The sequence below is a fragment of the Saccopteryx leptura genome, chromosome 11, assembly GCF_036850995.1.
Source record: "Saccopteryx leptura isolate mSacLep1 chromosome 11, mSacLep1_pri_phased_curated, whole genome shotgun sequence".
Taxonomy (NCBI): domain Eukaryota; kingdom Metazoa; phylum Chordata; class Mammalia; order Chiroptera; family Emballonuridae; genus Saccopteryx; species Saccopteryx leptura.
In genome coordinates this window covers 74,529,013-74,550,532 of record NC_089513.1, presented here as the reverse complement: position 1 = coordinate 74,550,532, position 21,520 = coordinate 74,529,013, and the positions used below count along the sequence as shown (strand labels likewise).

General features: G+C 44.9%; 1 protein-coding gene across 1 annotated transcript in view; it reads right to left on the bottom strand.

Moving 5' to 3' along the window:
* Window positions 1-21,105, bottom strand: part of OLFM3 (olfactomedin 3) — a 181,137-nt gene extending 160,032 nt beyond the window's left edge. The window contains exon 1 of the mRNA XM_066353187.1: window positions 20,447-21,105. Within this exon, the coding sequence (XP_066209284.1) occupies window positions 20,447-20,515 (69 nt within the window). The 5' untranslated portion in view covers window positions 20,516-21,105. The remainder of the gene's footprint in view (window positions 1-20,446) is intronic.
* Window positions 21,106-21,520: the final 415 nt, after the last annotated feature.

Here is a 21,520-nt window from a genome sequence, read left to right as displayed (position 1 = left end):
CATTCCCTCATGTCCACTGCTTCTCTGAAAAATCTTTCTCCCTTTTTTTACTCTTTCTGAACTCTGGTTTTCCCCCCGAGGACACCGCTGCCTCTGACCGTGCGTGAGCCGGGCAGCGGAAGGGCTGTCCTCCTCTTCGCTCCTAATGGCAGTTCCAGGACCCTGTTCTTTCCGTTTCTCTACCGGTAGCCCACGCTCAGTCACTCTCCGTGGATGGCCACGCTTCCCGTGTCACTGGGGCGGTGCAGGTGCAGAGGGCAAGGGCTCTCCCCGTCTGAGCTCCGGCCCCCTCTGTGCGCGGAGTCCGCCGTCTTCCCACCTCTTCCCATAGAAGTGCTCCGGTCCATGACCAGCTCCTCCTGGGCTGTTCCATCAGCCTGACCACCGACTGTGCCTTCACTCCTTTTAGATGTCATTAAAAACGTGTCTGGCCCTGGCCGGTTGGCTCAGCGGTAGAGCGTCGGCCTGGCGTGTGGGGGACCCGGGTTCGATTCCCGGCCAGGGCACATAGGAGAAGCGCCCATTTGCTTCTCCACCCCCCCCTCCTTCCTCTCTGTCTCTCTCTTCCCCTCCCGCAGCCGAGGCTCCATTGGAGCAAAGATGGCCCGGGCGCTGGGGATGGCTCTGTGGCCTCTGCCCCAGGCGCTAGAGTGGCTCTGGTCGTGGCAGAGCATCGCCCCCTGGTGGGCAGAGCGTCGCCCCTGGTGGGCGTGCCAGGTGGATCCCGGTCGGGAGTCTGTCTGTCTCTCCTCGTTTCCAGCTTCAGAAAAAACAAAAAAAACAACAACAACAACAACAAAAAAAACAGAAAAACACGTGTCTGACGCCGTAGCCTCCTCTCGGGGTCCCCCGTTTCTCTCCGCAGGGATACTCCGTGGAGGTCTGGTGTGTATCTGATTGTAGGCTCTGACTCCTCTCCGTCCATACCTGACAGTCCCTCAGGAAGGGGGCTTTGCCACAGTCAGTCTACTGAACCCCCCCCCCCCCCCCCAGCGATGTCACTGATTTCCATTTCTAAGGACAATGATTCGCTTTCATCTTGCCGGTTTCCTGGCCCATGCGGACGGAGCACATGATAAATGAATAAATCTTTCCTCCTGAAGACGTTCTGTTCACTCCGTTTTTAGGACAGTGCCTTCCGGTCTTCCTCGTATGTCGTGGGCTCCTTCTCCATCTGTGTCGCTGGTTTTACCTCAGCATCGACTTTTAAATGCTTGAGGCTTAGGGTTCGGGCGACTCCTCCTCCAATCCCACGGGTTTACGTGCTGTCTTCAATCTGATGATCCCCAAAGTGACAGGCTCACTCCAGACCTCGCCCCTGAACTCCGAATACCGACTCCCAGCTCAACAACCCCACCCGCATGCCTGATCGGCATTTCAGATTTATCGCGCCCAGAATCAAACGCCTGACCTTCTCTCCCGGTGTTCTTTGCAGTTAAAAGAGACGTAGTTCTTCTCAGTTGCTCAAGTCAAAAACCTTCCACACATAGTCAGTTCTTATTTTTCAGTTTGCCGACAGAGTCTGTCAGCCACCATTGACGCTTTGTTTTCTTTATTTATTTTTTATTTTCTTTATTCATTTTAGAAAGGAGAGAGAGAGAGAGAAGGGGGGAGGTGCAGGAAGCATCAACTCCCATATGTGCCTTGACCAAGCCAGCCTAGGGTTTCGAACCGGCGACTTCAGCATTTCCAGGTTGACGCTTTATCCACTGCGCCACCACAGGTCAGGCTAACTTTGTTTTCTTACACCACCTGGTCTCTCTTCTTCCTTTACCACCAGAAGCAGATTCTTCACACAGCCGCCAAAGGGATCCTTTTACGACAAAAGTCCTATCATCTCACATCGCCGTTCAGAGCCCACCGCGTCTCCTCATGGCATGCAGAATCCTTCCGACCACTCACAGGGTTCCCGGGATGGAGCCTCCTGCTGACTCGCCGCTCTCATTTTCTGCCCCTCTCCCATTGGTCATGGCTCGCCTTCACCAGCCTCCTTGCCCTTCCTCAGACCTGCCACGCATGCGCCCGCTTCATTGAATTTGGATAAAGCTGTTCTCTGCTGGGAACTCTCTTCTCCCGGACATGTAGGTGACTCTCTTTCTCACCTGCTTCATATTATTGCTCAAGTGTCTCCCTTACCGTGGGGCCTGCTGAATTTGTCCCTAACCTCACGTCTTACCGGACGTCTCACTTCTATGTGTTTGGTTTTCAATTCACATTATATGATATATTACCATATGTGACATATATATATATATATATATATTGGTCATTCTTTTTATTATTGTTAATTAGATTATGAACAGTTTTATCTCGTTAGTCACGGCGATAACCTTGGATGGTAGCTAGTCCTGGGTGCATAGCAGATGTTCTAAAACCACAGGGAAAATCGTTGACTTTAAGTCCCTAGTGATGTGGAGGCCATGTAGTGGGTGGCTGTCCCCAAACTTCCGTAACAGGCTTGCACTCATCCTTCTGAAATCTTTGTTGAAACGTGGCTATCCATTTTACATGGTCTGAGCTTTGGGGCTCCAATTTGAACATTATGATGGAATTTTAATTGTTTTTATTTCTTTTTGAATGAAACAAAATAAGTGAAGAGGGAAGGAAGGAGGGAGGAAAGAAGAAAATAAAACATAAGGCAAAAATGGAATTTTCTCTTCTTCTAAAATGAATAAATTTACATTCTGACAAAAAAAAACACAAAAAGCTTGTCAATAAAATTTGAAGTCAGTAGGCAGCCTGACTAAAAGTTTTAGGTGATGCCAAATTTTAGGCCGATTAACCAAGCTGGAATCAGCTTGCAACTAGTTGAAAATATAGTAGAAGGTACTTTATTTGAGAGAAACCATTCCAACAACAGATTTGTTCTCAAAGCATAGTGATAATATTAAGAATTAAATAATAATAATTTTTATGTGTGGTGGTAGTGAAGCACTCCACAATGCCAAAACCTTGAGTTATAGCTTCCCTGGGGGCCTAGTCAGCAGGATATAAATGAAGCAGGGTCACAGAATCACAGTGAAATCATACAGATCTTGTGTTATGTGTTGGGGATTCTTCTCAGTAATTTATGTTTTGAGTATTATAATAGGTAGTGGTTGCAAAGATAGATAGATGATAGATAGATAGACTACACAGATATATATATATATATAAATATATATACTTTAAAAAGATATACATAACTTTATATTATTACTCTGATGGTTAATTAAATTAATTATATGTGTCAAGTTGACTGGGCCACGGGGTGCCAGAGATTGGGTCATCATTACCTTGGGTGTGTCTGTGCAGATGTTTCTGCCTGACATTAACAGTTGCATTGATAGACTGAGTAAAGCAGATTGCTCTCCCTAATATAGGTGGGCCTTATCTAATCAGTTGAAGTCCCAGATAGAACAAAAGGGCTGAATAAGAGAAAATATTTTCTGCCCAACTGCCTTTTGCTGAAACATTGATTTTTTTTTTCCCATCATCTTTGGGCTCAAATTGAAACACTGGCTCTTATTAGGTCTCGAGCCCGCAGGCTTTTGGACCAGAACTACATCATCATACCCCCTGGTTCTCAGACCTTCGCATTCAGACTACAGCTACATCATTGTATTTCTTGGGTTTCTAGCTTTCTGACTGCAGATCTTGGGAATTATCAGCCTCAACAATCCCATGAGCCAATTCCCTATAATAAGTCATTTTTATATATGAAATATATGGCATATAGGCTAAGTTATGTCTATATATTATGTAGAGAACACACACTCAGTTGGTTTTATTTCTCTGAAGAACTCTAATACAGCTACATGGTGGTTTTTTTCTTTTTGGGGTTATGGTAATTGAATTCCAGAAATACTTTCAATATCTTGGTGACAGTCAAGAAATCATTTCTGTACCATCTTCAGGCCACCAGTAGCTCTCCTTGTTTCTCATCTGCATCAGCTTCTCCTACAATACTTCCCATATAATTAACAATAAAAGAAGTCATAAGAAGAATTGAAATGAAAGCTCTTGAGAGCTTCACATGCTCTTCTACCTCCCTGTGACTTCATGCCTTTTAATGGACTCTCCCTTCTTCTCTTCACTGTCAAGTTGGTCTTCCTTTAAGTATCACCTCCCCCAGGAAATGTTCTCTGGTGCCCCAGTCGGCTGTAGAGGTCCATTGTCAATCCCCTACTTGTCTCCTAGACAAGACTCTGCTGTAGGACACACTGTACAACACTACAACAACTAGTATGCCTGTACGAGTCTCCCAGTAGAAAATACTAAGGCTTTTGAGAGTAGTAACAACACCTTGTTAATAATTCTTTTGTCTCCAACTCCTGGAATAGTGCCAGGCATGAGTATTTGTTGAAAAAATTATTATGATAATAATTGTGTCAATGTGATAATTATAATCACTGAGAATCATTTAGTTTTGGACTAATTATTTTCTTCACATTAAAATTGTCCTACAGCTAAAAAAAAAATCTCAGTTATTTAAAATTAAGTAAACACAGCCCTGGCTGATTGGCTCAGCAGTAGAGTATCAACCTGGCATGTGGAAGTCCCAGGTTTGATTCCCGGTCAGGGCACACAGGAGAAGTGACCGTCTGCTTCTCCCCCCCTCCTCCCCCCCTTCTCTCTCTCTTCCCCTCCCTCAGCCATAGCTTGAATGATTTGAGCAAAGTTGGTCCTGGGCACTGAGGATGGCTCCATGGCATCACCTCAGGTGCTAGAATAGCTCACTTGCTGAGCAACAGAGCAGCAGCCCCAGATGGGCAGAGCATCATCCCATAGGGGTCCTTGCTGGGTAGATCCCAGTTGGGGCACATGTGGGAGTCTATCTCTCTGCCTCCCTGCCTCTCACTTAACAATAAAAATACATTAATTAATTAATTAATTAATGCATTGATTGGCTCTCTAAACAAAACTGCTTTCCTCTGAGGACATGCTGGTGCCTTTGGTGCCTCACGTGTGACTGACGGAAAAGCAGGAGTCATCATCCTCATTCTACTGAATCAGAGCAGCCAGTTTACCTGTATTTTCAGTGTCGGTTATAAATCCAGTGTAAAAAAAAAAAACTGGATACCAAGTGCTTTTAAAAGTCCAATGCTGGCAAAAAAAAAAAAAAAAAAAAAAAAAAAAGAAATGACACCCATGTCATTATTACATTGAGGGCCAGATTCTCTAGGCAGATTTCTACCTTACAAAAACACACAAAAAAGATTCACTTTGTATCTGATTCTTTTTAAGTTGACTGCTTGATTTATTTGGCCTTAAGGTACGTCTAATGAGAGAGTATTTGGGACACCCATAGAGGGAGTGGGAGCCATGCTAAACAGTCCGTCAGAGCAAGCCAATTCCAGAGAAAGGCAGACCAGAGGAAACTGTTTAAATATTTAATAGACAGGCTCTTGAAAGGATTCCATCTCGTCTCCCTCAATCAATGAATGGCAACCGCTGTGAGGAAAATTCCAGTTCATTTGCGAGGACTCTGCAGTGAGCTGAACTGTCGGCGGAGGGCGGGGCGGGGAAGAAGGAAAGCACGGGAGATAGATGGTGATGGATGAAGACGGACTTTGGGGGTGAACACACCAGATGGAGTACAGGGATGTCTTGTAGAATTGTGCACCTGAAACCTGTATAATTATCTTAACCAGTGTCACACCAATAAATTTAAAAAAAAGGAGACTGTCCTAGAAAATAGTATCGTGTCACCAGAGATATTGAGAAATAGCGTGGAGAGCTGTTGGCTTTGGAAGAGGGGTTGAAGGAGTGACTTTGAGGGTCCTCTGTGAGCTGTAAATGTCAGCTGGGGAACACAATAACCTATCATGTGATTCAGCTAGAATTACGTGTAATCTAGTCTTCTTTAATAGGCACTTTTTCATTTCTGTTTTACCATCTTTATAATTTTTAGACCAGGGGTCCCCAAACTTTTTACACAGGGGACCAGTTCACTTTCCCTCAGACCGTTGGAGGACCGGACTATAAAAAAAAACTATGAACAAATCCCTATTCACACTGCACATATCTTATTTTAAAGTAAAAAAACAAAACGGGAACAAATACAATATTTAAAATAAAGAACAAGTAAATTTAAATCAACAAACTGACCAGTATTTCAATGAGAACTATGCTCCTCTCACTGACCACCAATGAAAGAGGTGCCCCTTCCGGAAGTGCAGCGGGGGCCGGATAAATGGCCTCGGGGCCGCATGCGGCCCGTGGGCCGTAGTTTGGGGACCCCTGTTTTAGACCTTATGGTAATTCCTAATTCCCATGTGTGGTCTCTTAAATCTTGTGTGTGTGTGTGTGTGTGTGTGTGTGTGTGTGTGTGTGTATTTTTCTGAAGTGAGAAGCGGGGAGGCAGGCAGACAGGAACAACCTGCGCCTGACCAGGAACCACCCAGCATGCCCACCAGGGGGCGATACTCTGCCCATCTGGGGCATTGCTTCATTGCAACCGGGAACCATTCTAGCACCTGAGGTGGAGGCCACAGGGCCATCCTCAGCGCCTAGGCCAACTTTGCTCCAGTGGAGCCTTGGCTGCAGGAGGGGGAGAGAGAGACAGAGAGAAAGGAGAGGGGGAAGAGTGGAGAAGCAGATGGGCACTCTCCCATGTGCCCTGGCTGGGAATTGAACATCACATGCCGGGCCGATGCTCTACTGCTGAGCCAACTGGCCGGGGCAGTCTCTTAAATCTTAATATCCCCAAGTGTAGACTCTACTGTTATTTGGCTTACATTTTGTGTTTGTTTGCATATTAATTATTATCATCTCACAGTGTGCCACAAGAACTTTTAGAACATGCTATTCCTGACTCTGTAGTCAGGGCCACTGACCTCTTTTCCAGAGTGTCAAATAGAAAAATGAAAACAGCCAAAACAACAATAGCCATTGCTGTGAATAAATCAAAATTATGCCTATTTTTTTTTTGTCAGATTGTGAAAAAATATATTTTTGATGTACCGCAGAATTTCAGTCATTAGTATATGTGTGCCGTGAGGTAAAAAGGTTGAAAATCGCTGCTCTAGACAAATGTATTAGTTTACTTTTGCTGCTGTAACAAATGACCACAGACCAAGTGGTTTAAAGCAACACAAGTTTCGTATCCCACGGTTCTGGGGAGCAGAAGTCTGGAATAAGTCTTCTGAGATTAAAATCAGTGTCAGCAGACTGAATTTTTTTCTGGACACTCTGGGGAATCCATTTTCCTGCCTTTGCAGTTTCTAGAGGCAGCCTACATTTCTTGGCTTTCGGCTCCTTTCTCTGTATTTCAGGTGCCTTTCTCCAACCTCTGCTTCCACAATCTCTCACTTCTTTTTCTGACTCTGAGCATTCAGCTTTTCCTTCTAAGAGCTATCTCTCTCTCTCTCTCTCTTGAGTTGTTCCATCTCAAGATTTTTAATTGAGCCACATCTACACATCCCCTTTGGCCATGTGAGGCAACCTATTCACAGGTTCTGGGGATTAGGATGGGAACGTCTTTGGGGTGACATTCTGTCTATTGCAGTCCATGTACTTTTTTTTTCTTACTATATTTAGCTAAAGATAGGATCATAAGTCAATGGTAGATGATATTGTTAGAAATCATAACTTAATATAAAAAGAAACCTTCTCATAATTAGCTGACATTTGGAATGATCCAGGGCCTTGAATACCGTCCTGTTCCCCAATCCTAGAAACACGGGCAGAAGCAGGCTCACCATCCATCGCCGGGTAGGACATGGCGGTGGAGACTCTTGCCTTCATGCCGGCTTCAGCCGGACAGTCTCCCCGTTTCCTGTAACTAAGAGTCTGGTCTGTTTTAACTGCCGTCAGGCAGAGGCAGAAACATGTCGTCCACTTGTTTACTCCTCATGCATCTTGAACAGCAAATATATAAAAGGGAAGGGTGCAGAACAAGTGTTGAGTATGCTGTCATGCTCAGGCTAGAAAATAAGCTTATGGACTTCTTTCACAGTTATTGTTTGTGTCCCTCTATGGGTAGGAGTGCATGGCTAGGACTTTCTCGATGACATCAACTGTGATTATCAGCAGTAAAATGGAAGAAGCCAGTGTTTTACTTCAGTCGCACATGTCTGAGGGTCCGTGAGCAGAAGGAAATGGATGGATGATGAGTTACATAAATAAGAGATAAAGGCCCTGGCCGGTTGGCTCAGCGGTAGAGCGTCGGCCTGGCGTGCGGGGGACCCGGGTTCAATTCCCGGCCAGGGCACATAGGAGAAGCGCCCATTTGCTTCACCACCACCCCCCCTTCCTCTCTGTCTCTCTCTTCCCCTCCCGCAGCCAAGGCTCCATTGGAGCAAAGATGGCCCAGGCGCTGGGGATGGCTCCTTGGCCTCTGCCCCAGGTGCTAGAGTGGCTCTGGTCGTGGCAGAGCGACGCCCCAGAGGGGCAGAGCATCACCCCCTGGTGGGCAGAGCATCGCCCCTGGTGAGTGTGCCGGGTGGATCCCGGTCGGGCGCATGCGGGAGTCTGTCTGACTGTCTCCCCCGTTTCCAGCTTCAGAAAAATACAAAAAAAAAAAAAAAAAGAGAGAGAGATAAAGGTACCCCTATTTTAGGGACCAGTAAAAAAAAAAAAGCATTGGATTCACCACCCTCATTTTGTGCACAGGAAGATGAAAACCAAAGAATTTAGTGAGTTGCCCACAGCCATACGACTGGACAGCTTTTCTCCTGCCTAATTTAGAACTGCATCCACAGCCCTGAACTTTCCAATTCCCCAATTATTCTATAATTTGCTGTGATTTGCTCTGGTTTCTCTCTCTCTCTCTCTCTCTTCATTTTATGCGTTACATTAATATTAATTAGGTTGAGTCCCTTGAGCGGGATCTTTTCCAAAACAAACAATCACATGCACACGGACCGAGCGCAGTCGTGTTTCTATTGTGTCTCCCTGTGCAGAACTCGGGTGCAAGTCAAGACCGGAGGTGAACTTACGTTTTTATGCCTTTTCCCTCCTTCTGTTTCTTCTTACTAAGAGGCATTGTTCTAAAAGTGAATGCCCAACAGTAATAGAAGGGTAACCAGGTCTCAGATTAATAAATACAGTCACGCACGTGTGTGTGTGTGTGTGTGTGTGTGTGTGTTTGTGTGTGTGTGTGGTGTTGGTAGGGAGAATAAACTTCACTTGAAATGCTTAAATACACATTGCCAAATGTGTGCATCCTGTCTCAAAGTGTCATCCGTGATGTAGAAACAACTCCTTATCTCCCCCAGCCCTCATTTTCCTTGTAACTGTGTTTCAGTGTATTCACCCCCCAGACATATAGCTCATTTATCATTTCATCACTTCTTGAAGCATTATTCCACGTTTATCTTAGGACACATATTTAGACTTGGAATCCTTTCTTGTTTTGACTGACGGGGGGTGGACGGGTCATGATACTTTGCTGCCACGGGAGACACTGAGTGAAGTCATTTCATCCCTGATTCCCTGCTCTCAATGCTCTCAACTCTCTCACGCCCAGCATCAGGTCTCTGCGTGAGAATAGCGACCTGTTTGGTGTGAGCTTCTAACCCTCCATCGATTTCCTCCTGCTTGTCCCCCGGGTGCCTTCAGGTGGATGGCAGTCAACCCAGATTTATTTTGTTCTCTGACTTGGTCTAGCACTCAACTTCTTGTCCCGGGTAGGATCTCTGTGGAGCATGATATAAATAAGAAATGATCAGTCTAGCAAAAGAACCTTCAGTGGGTCTCGAGCCCCACAATGTGTCAGCTGGTTAAGTGACGATAGTGGTAGATGCACTAAAATGTCATCGTGCCGCAGAAACACGTGAGGGTGTGAAAATACTCACCGCCGGCGCTCATTCACGTACACAATTCCCTAAGCAGCCACAGACATAGATCATTCCCAGAAGTGATGGCATCTTTTTTACGGCCATATTTCACCAGTGACACTTTGGTGCCAGTGAATCGACTCTTCCGATACTGATGCTCTATTTGAAGCGATCCTGACATCTGGGATTGTTCCCTCTAGTAATGCTATTTATTCATCATGGGATAATGCTTCTTAATCACCTTCCACATAGTTTGAAAAATAAAAAGAACGGTCTATTCCGTGGGTGGCCTTTTCCTTGGGGTTATCTCTGTAGCTGTTTACTTGTGCTGTTGAAGCAATTGTATTAACGACATTTCTTTTCCGAGCATTTTAAGCCACAGAGTTAATCATAAAAATTTTGAATGTCTGACTATCTTTAGAAGTTCTAGTTCAGATAACTGCAACTCCACTATATCTAGATTTGCTTTTCATCATCTGATGTTATTCTGTAAGGCGGTGGTGTGCTCATACAGTAATGTATTACAAATAGAGAACATTATTTATTTTAATATAGTACTAGTATAAGACTGTGCAGTAAGAAAATAATTTCTACAGAATATTTTACATTCTTAAAAAATAGCTCAGTTCCAAAAAAGAGATAAGTTCAGATAATGTACTAATTTTTCAAATAAAGCATCACACCAAATAAAGATCGTCAAAACAATAAGGACACATTAATGAGCTATTCTGACTTATAAAGCTGTACAAATAAAATGCACGCATACATCCAGCAAGGAAGAAGAGGATTTACTAACTTTGTCACAGAGTGTCACAAAACACAGCAAGTGATTCACAAGAGTATTCAGGTGCCAGCATCCCAGAGAGTTACCAAACGCCAACAACAGCGACTAAGGATGGCGAGGTAGAGACAGGGAGTCGATGAAAAATTTAAAAAGACATGATCTTGCAGCATTCTTCCAGACAAACAGCCTGCTATGAACAGTTGAAGCCCTTGACACCAAGTTCTTAAAACCAGTCTTACTTCCCTTGCCTTGTTTTTTGTCTGATGGGAGCCTGGACCCAAAACACAGACTCTATTGATGCAACATTTACCTCAGGACTTGAAGTTTTCTGGGGGTTCCTTGACTCGTTATTTTTCTTCATCTGTGCATCTGCTCAGTGAGCCTCACCCGTGACAGATGCTACCTGAATGGACACTGCGCTAGCTGCTAGGTAGGGAGGAGTATGACAGTGACGGAGACCCGGAGCCAGCCCTCAGCCACATGGTAATTGAGCAGAGGAGACACACTACAGTGGATCTCCAATTAACAATAAGAGAGGGATAAGGACAACGAGAGCGATCAGCTCTAGAGTATTTTGCAAATTGTGGGGGAAGAAGAAATCCATTGTGGTCTGTGTCGCTTGAACGCCCCTGGCGTGTAGACCCCGTGCCGCGCCGCAGATGTGGGGATAGAGCGCGCGGGTACCTCTCCCACGGGAGTTCCGGGCTCATGTCCTCGGGGGTGTGAGGGGAGTCTGGGAAGGATACGACGTGGCAGAAGTGACATTTGAGGTGCGTCTCAAAACACAGGTAGAACTCTGACATATGGAGACGAGGGAAGGAGCTTTTCAGGGAGAGGCAGACGCACGAACAGAGCAGCAGCTGTGATCCTCTTTCCGAACTTGTTTTTATTCTTCCCAAAGCTCGGCGTCGGAATGACAGAAGGCATAGCTCTGGGAGAGATGCTCCGAAACACCTTGTTTTCCAGGCACAAAAGATAAATGTCCTTAGGAAACTCTATTTTTAATAGTTTCAACATTTTTTGAATATTTCTATTAGCAGAATTATTGGCACTATTAATAGAGAAATGGTCTTAAGCTATTCCTGTAGCTTGGACACCACCTCCCCCCCCCCACACACACACACAAAATGTAGCAAGTGACAGCAATAAGGTAAACATCACTACAGTGTGGCAAGTATTTTTGAAACGATAATTTCTTAACTGTTAGGTGTTCATGGGTAGGGTTATCCTACGATAGAGTTGCTCTCACCTGTTTTGTATTTTTCTGAAGCTGGAAACGGGAAGAGACAGTCAGACAGACTCCCGCATGCGCCCGACTGGGATCCACCCGTCACGCCCACCAGGGGCGACGCTCTGCCCACCAGGGGGCGACGCTCTGCCCACCAGGGGGCGATGCTCTGCCCCTCCGGGGCGTCGCTCTGCCGCGACCAGAGCCACTCTAGTGCCTGGGGCAAAGGCCAAGGAGCCATCCCCAGCGCCTGGGCCATCTTTGCTTCAAAGGAGCCTTGGCTGCGGGAGGGGAAGAGAGAGACAGAGAGGAAGGAGGGGGGGGGAGAAGCAGATGGGCGCTTCTCCTATGTGCCCTGGCCGGGAATCGAACCCGGGTCCCCCACACGCCAGGCCGACGCTCTACCGCTGAGCCAACCAGCCAGGGCCGCTCTCACCTGTTTTGTTTTTTGTTTTTTTTTTGTTTTTTACCCTTCATATTATCTACTGGGGTTGACTTCAGAAAAAAAAGAGATTCTGTTCATGAGTTCCTCAGGTCGACTTGCTTTTGGATGAGTGATATCAGAGGACATGTTGCCAAGTGGCTAAGGGTCAGATCTTTTCAAGCACTTTGCCGAAGTCTTGACTGAGCAGAATAGGAGAACCAGGACAGACAGAGGGACTAAGCAAGCAATCCCAGAGAAATGATGTTCACAGAAGTGGTCATTCCCCCTGGCTGGTTGGCTCGGTGGTAGAGTGTCGGCCTGGCGTGTGGGAGTCCTGGGTTCGATTCCCGGCCCAGGCACACAGGAGAAGCACCCATCTGCTCCTCCACCCCTCCCCCTCTCCTTCCTCTCTGTCTCTCTCTTCCCCTCCCGCAGCCAAGGCTCCATTGGAGCAAAGTTGGCCCAGGCACTGAGGATGGCTCTATGGCCTCTGCCTCAGGCACTAGAATGGCTCTGGTTGCAACAGAGCAATGCCCCAGATGGGCAGAGCATCACCCCTTAGAGGGCATGTCGGGTGGATCCCAGTCGGGCGCATGCGGGAGTCTATCTGACTGCCTCCCCGTTTCCAACCTCAGAAAAATACAAAAAAAAAAAAAAGAAAGAAAGCGGTCATTCCTCCATGGTCACTATGGTCCAAATGCTCATTTGTGCCCCTCCTCTGTCCTAAATTGATACGTTGATATCCTATTGCCCTGTGTGACGGTATTAGGAGGTACAGCCTTTCTTTCGGAGGCGATTAAGTCGTGCGGATGAAGCTCTCATGATTGGGATCAGTGCCCTTATAAGAGAGAGTCCACAGAGCTCCCTAGCCCCTGTGACTGGGTGAGGACGCAGCGAGAAGGCACCGTCTCTGACCCAGGAAGAGGATGACCCTCAGCAAAACTCAGCCCCGCTGGTGCCTTGATCTTGGACTTCCCGGAATCCAGAACTGTGTGTGATCAGTTAAAAATGTTATTCATTACACTACCCAGTCTGAAAGAGCTAACACAATGACCCTCTGGTCTGGACATTTTTAGATTAATTTGAGAAAATCCCACTTTAAAATATCTTTAATGTTTTTACATCTTAGAGAGAACTTACACCACTTTCTCACTGATACACTTTGGAAAGACACAAGAAGCCACACTGTGCGTGCTGGGTCAAAAGAGTAATTTAATCCACTGATAGATTCTCTGTTCATATATATCCATCCTATCTGTGAGCCACTCGCCATGATTAGTTTCAAATCTCAGCCTCATGTCTTGTATTTTTTCCTAAGCAGCTTGGAAGAGGTGCCCTTTTGGATGGATGTAAGTGTGATGTAAAATTCTAAGGTGGCATGTTGAAATAGGAGCTCGGACCAAAATTATGGGCTGGTTCTGAGAAGCCCTGCTGATAGTTCTATGGGACACTTTCTTTTCTAAAAACTGAGAAGAAGGAACAGCAAGATAATTTTACTATATGATACACAGCAGACGTGAGAGTTGGTTATAGGTTCAGTGAGGTTCGTGGGATATTTGCATAGAACTTTATGCTTTCAAATAGGTTCACACATACTAACATCACCAATAACTGTATAAATTCATTGCTATAACATCTATTCCACAGTTTATATAAAATGACCTGTAGAGAGATGATCTCACTGAAAAGTTGCACAGTTAGACGTTAAAAACCAGTTCTTAGGATTTCATGGACATCTCCCCCTTCTACGTTGCCATAAGTTTGGAATAGTTTTAAAACTTACATTTGAAAATTGTCATCGTACTGTTAGCTAAATAAAAACATCCTTTAAGGTTTTTTTTTGTTGTTGTTTTGTTTTTTTATTTCCCTGAAGTTGGAAATGGGGAGGCAGTCAGATAGACTCCCGCATGTGCCGGACCGGGATCCACCTGGCATGCCCACCAGGGGGTGATGCTCTGCCCATCTGGGGCGTTGCTCTGTTGCGACCAGAGCCATTCTAGTGCCTGAGGCAGAGGCCATGGAGCCATCCTCAGCACCCAGGCCAACTTTGCTCCAATGGAGCCTTGGCTGCGGGAGGGGAAGAGAGATACAGAGAGGAAGGAGAGGGGGAGGGGTGGAGAAGCAGATGGGCGCTTCTCCTGTGTGCCCTGGCCGGGAATCAAACCCAAGACTCCTGCACGCCAGGCTGACGCTCTACCACTGAGTCAACCGGCCAGGGCCATCCTTTAAGGTTTTTAATCGAGAAGTGTCACAGACTGAGTAGATAGTTGACCAGTCTCAACGTCATATTTTAGATTTAAAGGTGGTGAGTGTTTAAATAGCTTTGGATGTTGCCTCATATTTTAATGCCACTGTGAAATAATTTGTTCACATACATGAACACACACACATTAGCACAGATGCACAGATAAGCCCAAATCTCTCCTAACTCACTCCTCTGGTTTTGTGTATCCTTTCTTAATTTCACTATTACCGATTTGTTGTTTTTTTTATTAAATAAAAAGATGGCTAATTAATACTTAAGAAAATCAAATGCCATGTGTTAACTTCTAAGCTGAAGCTTTCTCCAGTCTTGTTTTCTATATCATGAAGATTGAGATTTTCCTAATAATTGCCAGTCTAAATTTCTGCTTGGGAAGAAGAAGCAGCAATGAATTTGCAGGACCTTTTATAAGTAGCTCCTCCCAGGATACCTTCTACATCTCTTCAGTACCCCAGAAATTGCTTTTATATGAAAGAGAAGTTTTCAGTAGAGATTTTTTCATCGAATAAAAGACTTATTAATAACATCTGAAGGAAGAAACACGTCGGCTTTCAGATCCACTAGATTGATACGCCGTTCTGCCACGGGAGCACAGTTTGATGGGCAAATGGATAGAAGCCCAAGTACATGCATCATGAATGGGAGGGGGCAGGCAGGAAGGGGGCTGATGAGTGAGGAAGTGGGTGAAAGCTTTATGATGTCACCGGGGCAGGCCAATGGCCACATCTCACAAAGTCCATCACCTTACAAGCTATAGCCACCAAAGAGTATGCAAGTATTTTGAGAAATAACCAAATATTAAAAAGTGCCTTAGTCTACTCATGCTTTGTAATGAAATAGCCCAGACTGGGTGGCTTAGACACTGATATTTACCTTTCACAGTCCTGGATGCTAGAAGTTCAAGATCAGGAGCCTAGTGTATTCAGGGGAGGGCCCTCTTCCAGGTCCAAGCCTTGTGTCCTCACAGACAGGAAGGGTGAGCTAGCTCTCCAGGGCCTCTTACAGAAGGGCACTGATCCCATTCATGAGGGCTCCATCTACAGAACCTGATCACCCGCAAAGTCCTCACATCTTAATACCATGACATGGGACATTAGATCAATATATAAATTGGGGGGGGGGAGCGCAAACACACAGACCATAACACAGTTGGTCATTTGAAAGTTTAGCCAAGAAGTTTTCAGAACATATGGTAGCCCCCCACTTTACAGGTGAGAGCACTGAGGCCACGCCTTCCCCAGAGTCATTCACAGATATACCAGTGGCAAAGTGGGGATCAGAAATGAGGGACCCTGAGTCCTGCCCCTCTGTGTCCCTTCTCAACAGAGTGTCGATCATCACAATAGTCTTTTTTTTAAAAGAGAACAGTTGCAAAATATAGGGAATAGTTATTTTTTAAAAATAAAGGAGAGCAGTACAATTTTAACCTTTTCAAGTTGCCAAGGGAAGGAGTGAGAAAGAATATTTACTTTCTGCTAAATAAAAAATGTAATTGTCTCGAGGAGGATGGGCTATAATGTGAGAGCAAGAGTCAGGAGCTCTCTCAAAACAGGAACAGGCTGCATCAGACTTTCGGCTTTCGACCGCACCCGGGTTCCCTGGTGTGTAATTACAGGCTGTGCCACACGCCACGGACCCATACTTGCTGCTCTGATGCGAGTTGGTCCGGTTGATAGAGGATGTGTCTCTGGCACACAGTGGCTACAGAAGAGGGTAGATTATTTCAGGTGTGTTTTAAAGCAGACTGATAACTGATCTCAGTGGATTTCTCTAGCAGGTTTTGCTTTCTATCAACTTCATTGAACAATTATAAGAGTGTATTAACCAGATTTCATTTCCAGAAGCCACCTCTGGCCAATTTAAGTCTTTGAAGATTTTCTTTCACAATACTAAAACACAGAGGCGCTTATGCATGGCGCGTTTACGTTAAGAAGCCTTTTATAACAGTATAATTATGGAAATTCTCTTCCTTCCCTTTATGTTTCTATGGCTCTAAAGCAACTGTCTCGTGTAAAGAGAGCGTTAAGTGGCCGGGTTCTCGTGGACAGACGGAAAGAGCAGTTGGGTGGGGAGGATTATTGCTGAGTCATGGTTATAGTGGAGGTCTCTAGTGGGAGCAAGGACCACAGTGCTGAGTTCTTGAATATGTTTGTAGGAAGAAGACAAGGCTTTCTCAATCGAAGCATGCCAGGGCATTCTGCGATGTACTCATCACACAAGTGTGACTGCCTTGAGGTTCACAGTCACTGCCCTGTGTGACGGTGGCCATGCCCCCTCTTTTTTTTTTTTTTTTTTTAACTGTGACTCAAGTGTCTGGCTCCAGGGTACACGCTCTCTTTGAAATCCGCACGGGCTCCTGTGTATTTACGCTCCTTCCTCCCTTCCAAATTCAGCAGCGCCGAACAGAGAAATTCATGGTTCTGACTCACGGCAGTGACTGTTGTGTTATTACGTTCAAATGAGGGTTTGCTAAAAACCTTGTGAAAGGAAAAGGTTCACTTTCGTGCTATCAAGGTCATTGCTGAACTGGTCGTCTTCAGTTTAAAAGCACAGAGATGCCATCTAGCAGTCGCCCTCAGGAATTTCCTACAAAGAAACTAACCTTTCTCTTTAAAACTGAGCAAGAATTGAATTCCTACAAGCTTTCAGGGTTTTTTTTTTAACTTATTGAATAAATGATGGTTTGGCATATTGTCTATACTTCAGACATTCCATTACAAATGAAATTAATTGATCTCTCTCAAAATAGGCAAAGTGATAACACCCCCGAGTTCTAAATGGAACTGGAAAGTTGTCCATAAGATTTTAATTAAGAACGCATAATTCTCATAATTTTCCTGAGAGGAAAATTGATCATCTGTCTGTATAAAAATACAAATAATTAGCAGTGAGTCACCTTTCTTTGCCAGAAGAAAATACCGATCTTGCTAATTTTCTGATGTATCAAATGAGAGAAAAGAAAGTAATAAGTATGTCCTGAAAGTAAGTTCATCCTATCAATAGAGGAGTTTGGGCATTTTTTTTTTTTTTTTTTTTTTTTTTACCATTTAAAGATAAAATTGAGTTTCAAGTTACTTATCTTACCATAAGATGGCGATACTTAAGCACTTTATAAAATATCATTAGGATCTGTCCGTCTCAATGTCAGGAAAAATGATCATAAACATAAATGTTACATAGTATTCTGTGACATGGAGTTGGCAATGTTGTTAGAAAGCCTTTTTTGTTTTCAGATAAATTAATATACAATATGCATTCTCAGAGGTTTAGATTTACAATATTTGGTATATAGCAATCCTATACCTGAACAAAAAGTCTAGTCAATGTTAAGAGCTTTCCTGTTCTGCCAACATACCTATGTGTAATTATATATATGCTTACTAAAAGCATAAAGTGTAATGCTATAGAAGAACACCTAAATACATTTGTTTTAAAAATGTTATGATGAAATATGTCAGTTCTATTGTATTAGTATTAACAAATCAGCTGTTTAAAATTACATTCAAGTGTCATCACTTAATTATTACTTATTTGTCCCAAAACTGTGGCCTTGTGTGGTACTCTGTTAATGGATTCCTAATTTCTGTTTCACTAAATACAATTTGCATTATGCATGCTGATTTTATTAAGCAAGCCTTTAAGTAGTCAGTACAATAACAAAATAAAAATTGAGACCATTTCTAGTTTATAACCTCATTGACAATTAATTTGAAAACTGAATGGTACCATTTGTGATGGACAGTAGTTTACTAAACCATACAAAAGGAGCTTTTCTTCACTTTTTAAGCAGTATTTGGTCTCCTAATCCAAACACGTTTCACAACATCGAAAGCCACTTGCTAGGAACATTTTAATATTCTCCCTCTATATTGTCAGATGTGGCATAGCAGCAATGCCGTCTTCCCCTCTTTGCACACTGTGTGGCAGTGTCTGGAAGCTGGAAAGGGACAGTTTGAGAAGTTAATGTGCCTTTCTTCCTGAATTTCTCAGCTGGGCTGTGCCAGGGCAGCCCCGGTTCAGAAAAGTTTCACATTGTTGAAGACCCGGAGATAAACCGATCACTACCACAAAAGATGATACTGACTACGAAGTGGGTCATTTATTTGGAGGATTTATCTCAGTACTTAACAGACGCTCTTCTTTGTTTATAGATATTTAATTCGGGAAAGAAGAGGGTGCTAGACGTGAAGCTATTTGTGCATTAAAGATGTCAGACCAATCCCATATGAAGGCGGTAGTAAAGCACTCCATATCTGAATTCATTTTAAGGAATGACAAAACTCATTTTAAGTCAAGTGTTTTGTTTTTGTTTTTCTATTTTCCCTGCAGTAACTCAGTGATTAGATTTGGCTTTTTAAATTCTTCTGCCAAGAATATTCCAAAGGGGGGGGGGGATACCATGAAATGTGTTGAAAAGTTTTAACCAACATATAATATAAAGTGACAATGACTGTGTCTCTATATATCCAGAGGTGAGAAAAAAACAAAGATTCAGAAAATATAAAGCACTTTTTTTTTACCTATATGTAAAATGCTTTGAAGCTGTCCCTTAGTAGGCTACACATTCCATCGAGACCACTGAGATAGCATTCACACTGAAGATGTTAACGACAATAGGAGCACAACCATAGCTCTAGAATAAAATGATTGTATTCTCATCAGATCTCTCTCTAAACATGAAAACTGCCCAGAAGGAATTACAAGTATATGACATGATTCTAAGTTTTCACTGCCTACTACTGTCTAAGGCCTAAAAATAGTCAGCCACCGTATTAGATTATACCTACTTACATCTTAATTAGTTCCATTCAATTATGGAGACTTAATTTCCTCTCCACCGCACAGGTGATGTAGCAAAGCTTTAAAAATAACAAGCATTCCAAAAACACAGCTTTCCACGGTATGGTCACCTAGCATCATTTTTTCCAATTGTGTCCCATTGCTCTTGCCCAGTTCAATAAGTAACGTGATTTTTAAAACGGTAACTTCTTACTCTTTTTTACCAGACCGCCTTATCTCTTATTCCCGGTAATTAAGATTTCCTTATAAGGCTGAAGCTCTCCAACTATCTGACTTGATCATCCAGGTTTTTTTCTCATACACTGTTAAAAGCATTCCTCCTGGTTTTCCTGCCTTTTTTTTTTTTTTTTTTTCTTTTCTTTCCTTATAAAAAGAGCTTAGCGTTCACTTTCATTGCCAGGGCTGGCTAATTTTCAGAGTTCAACAGGGATGAGACATCTTTCCTCGGGCCCTCCTAGTTTGATAAGGTCCTCACTTCCTGTTTCTCATCACTGGTCATCAGAACTTCCTCGGTGCCCCCTAATTCCCTTAATGAAGAGAAAGCGGGGAATAAACACAAGCCCCCTTCCCCAGCGGCGCAGGGAGGTCTGTGGGGAGCCCTGCCCCTCCGCCTAGGCGTGTGTGTTACGAGCAACATCCCCAGTGGTTTTTTTTTTTTTTCGGACACAACTGGCAGCACGTCTGCCATGAGAGTATTCCCGACCAGGATCCGCTTGGAATAAAAAATAAAATAAAATAAAATAAAATGCTCCTCCGCTTCCAACAAAGAGACGGTTCACCGGCTCCTAACCCGTGTTTACACGTTGCATTGTCTGCGCCCCGAACTCCTCCGTGTTACCCCAGCGACTCCAGGGCGGCACGCCAAGCCCTGGGACCCAGAAGGAGCTCCGGGCCCCCGGAGAGCCGCATTGCCCGCGCTGCCCCCCCCCCCCCCCGCCCGGACCCAGACCCCACCTCGAAGGGCTAGTCCCCCGGGAGGGAGGGAGGGAGGGTGGGTAGTTCACCTCGTTCTCCTCCAAGCCCTGCCAGCAACGCCAGGCATCACAAGCTAGCCGGGACAGCTGGCTTTTCCTGCCGTCTTTTTATTTATTGGGGGGGGGGGGCAGCTCTATGTATTTGCATTCTCGGTCGGTCTGTTCTCCCATAGCACCTCGATTTCAGACGAGAGTTAAAACAGTGGCCCTACCTTGGAAGGCTCGAATCCAGCGAGCAGAGCCAGCAGCAGCACGTTGAGCAGGTTGGACGCCGCCTGCATTCTGATCTGGGTCCGGGGCCCCCTCTCGTTACTCGCGCTTCTGTGGCCACTCCAGTGTCACTGCGGAGACCTTCCCCTCCAGTTGCACTTTCTGCCTGCCCGTCAGAGCGGAGTGGAGACACAGGAGGCGGCGGCGGCAGCAGCAGCAGCAGCAACAGCGGCAGCGGCAGCGGCGGTGGCGGCAGCAGCAGCAGCACCGGCAGCCGCCCTGGGGGGCGATCATTCCGCAGGCATCGCAGCGGAGGAGCTGGGAGTCCGCGCACGAGCTCGCGGCCGGCCGGGGTGGGTCGCCGCGGGGCGCTGGCCGCGGTGCTGAAGCGCCTCCAACCTGCACGCCCCGGTTCCCCGCACCTCGCCTGCTGCTCTCCAGCCAGTCCACCTCAAAAGTTTTAACCCAAGAACAGGATCAAGGGAGTGAGCGCTGGGAGAGGTGTGGAGACCTGGACAGCGGATATGACATCACTACGGCTCCTGGGGGCTTGGGGGGATCTTTTGCGGGGGAATTTGTTAACCAAACAAGGATTGACTCTCCAGCTCCAGTTCAGCCTTTGCTGGCAACTTGAGCTGCAGAGAAGTGAGAGCCAGCTAGAATCAGGATTATGAAACAGACAGTGCCTGGAACCTTCTGCTGTCATTGACAGAGGACTTGATAATCGTATTTATTGCTTTAAACAAACTTTGCAGTGCAGACTATCCGTGTGCATTTTCTGTCCAAGGTACAAAGTCTATAGCTGTTATATATATGCACATATGCACTGCCATTTATGAATAGCTTTTGGAATAATCTGTTTGGATACTATTAATGTGTATTTATCTACCTAGGGCTTTTTGTCATCTGAAAATACTCTGCATAAATAAATTCAGAGGCTCTCTCTCTTCCTCTCTCTCTCTCTCTTTTTACTTTTAAATGGAATATTCTATTAGTGACTCCCCACAGCTGAAATCTCTACCCCTCACACACAACAATACTCAGAAATATAATTTCCTTGTCAATTAGACTCCTGT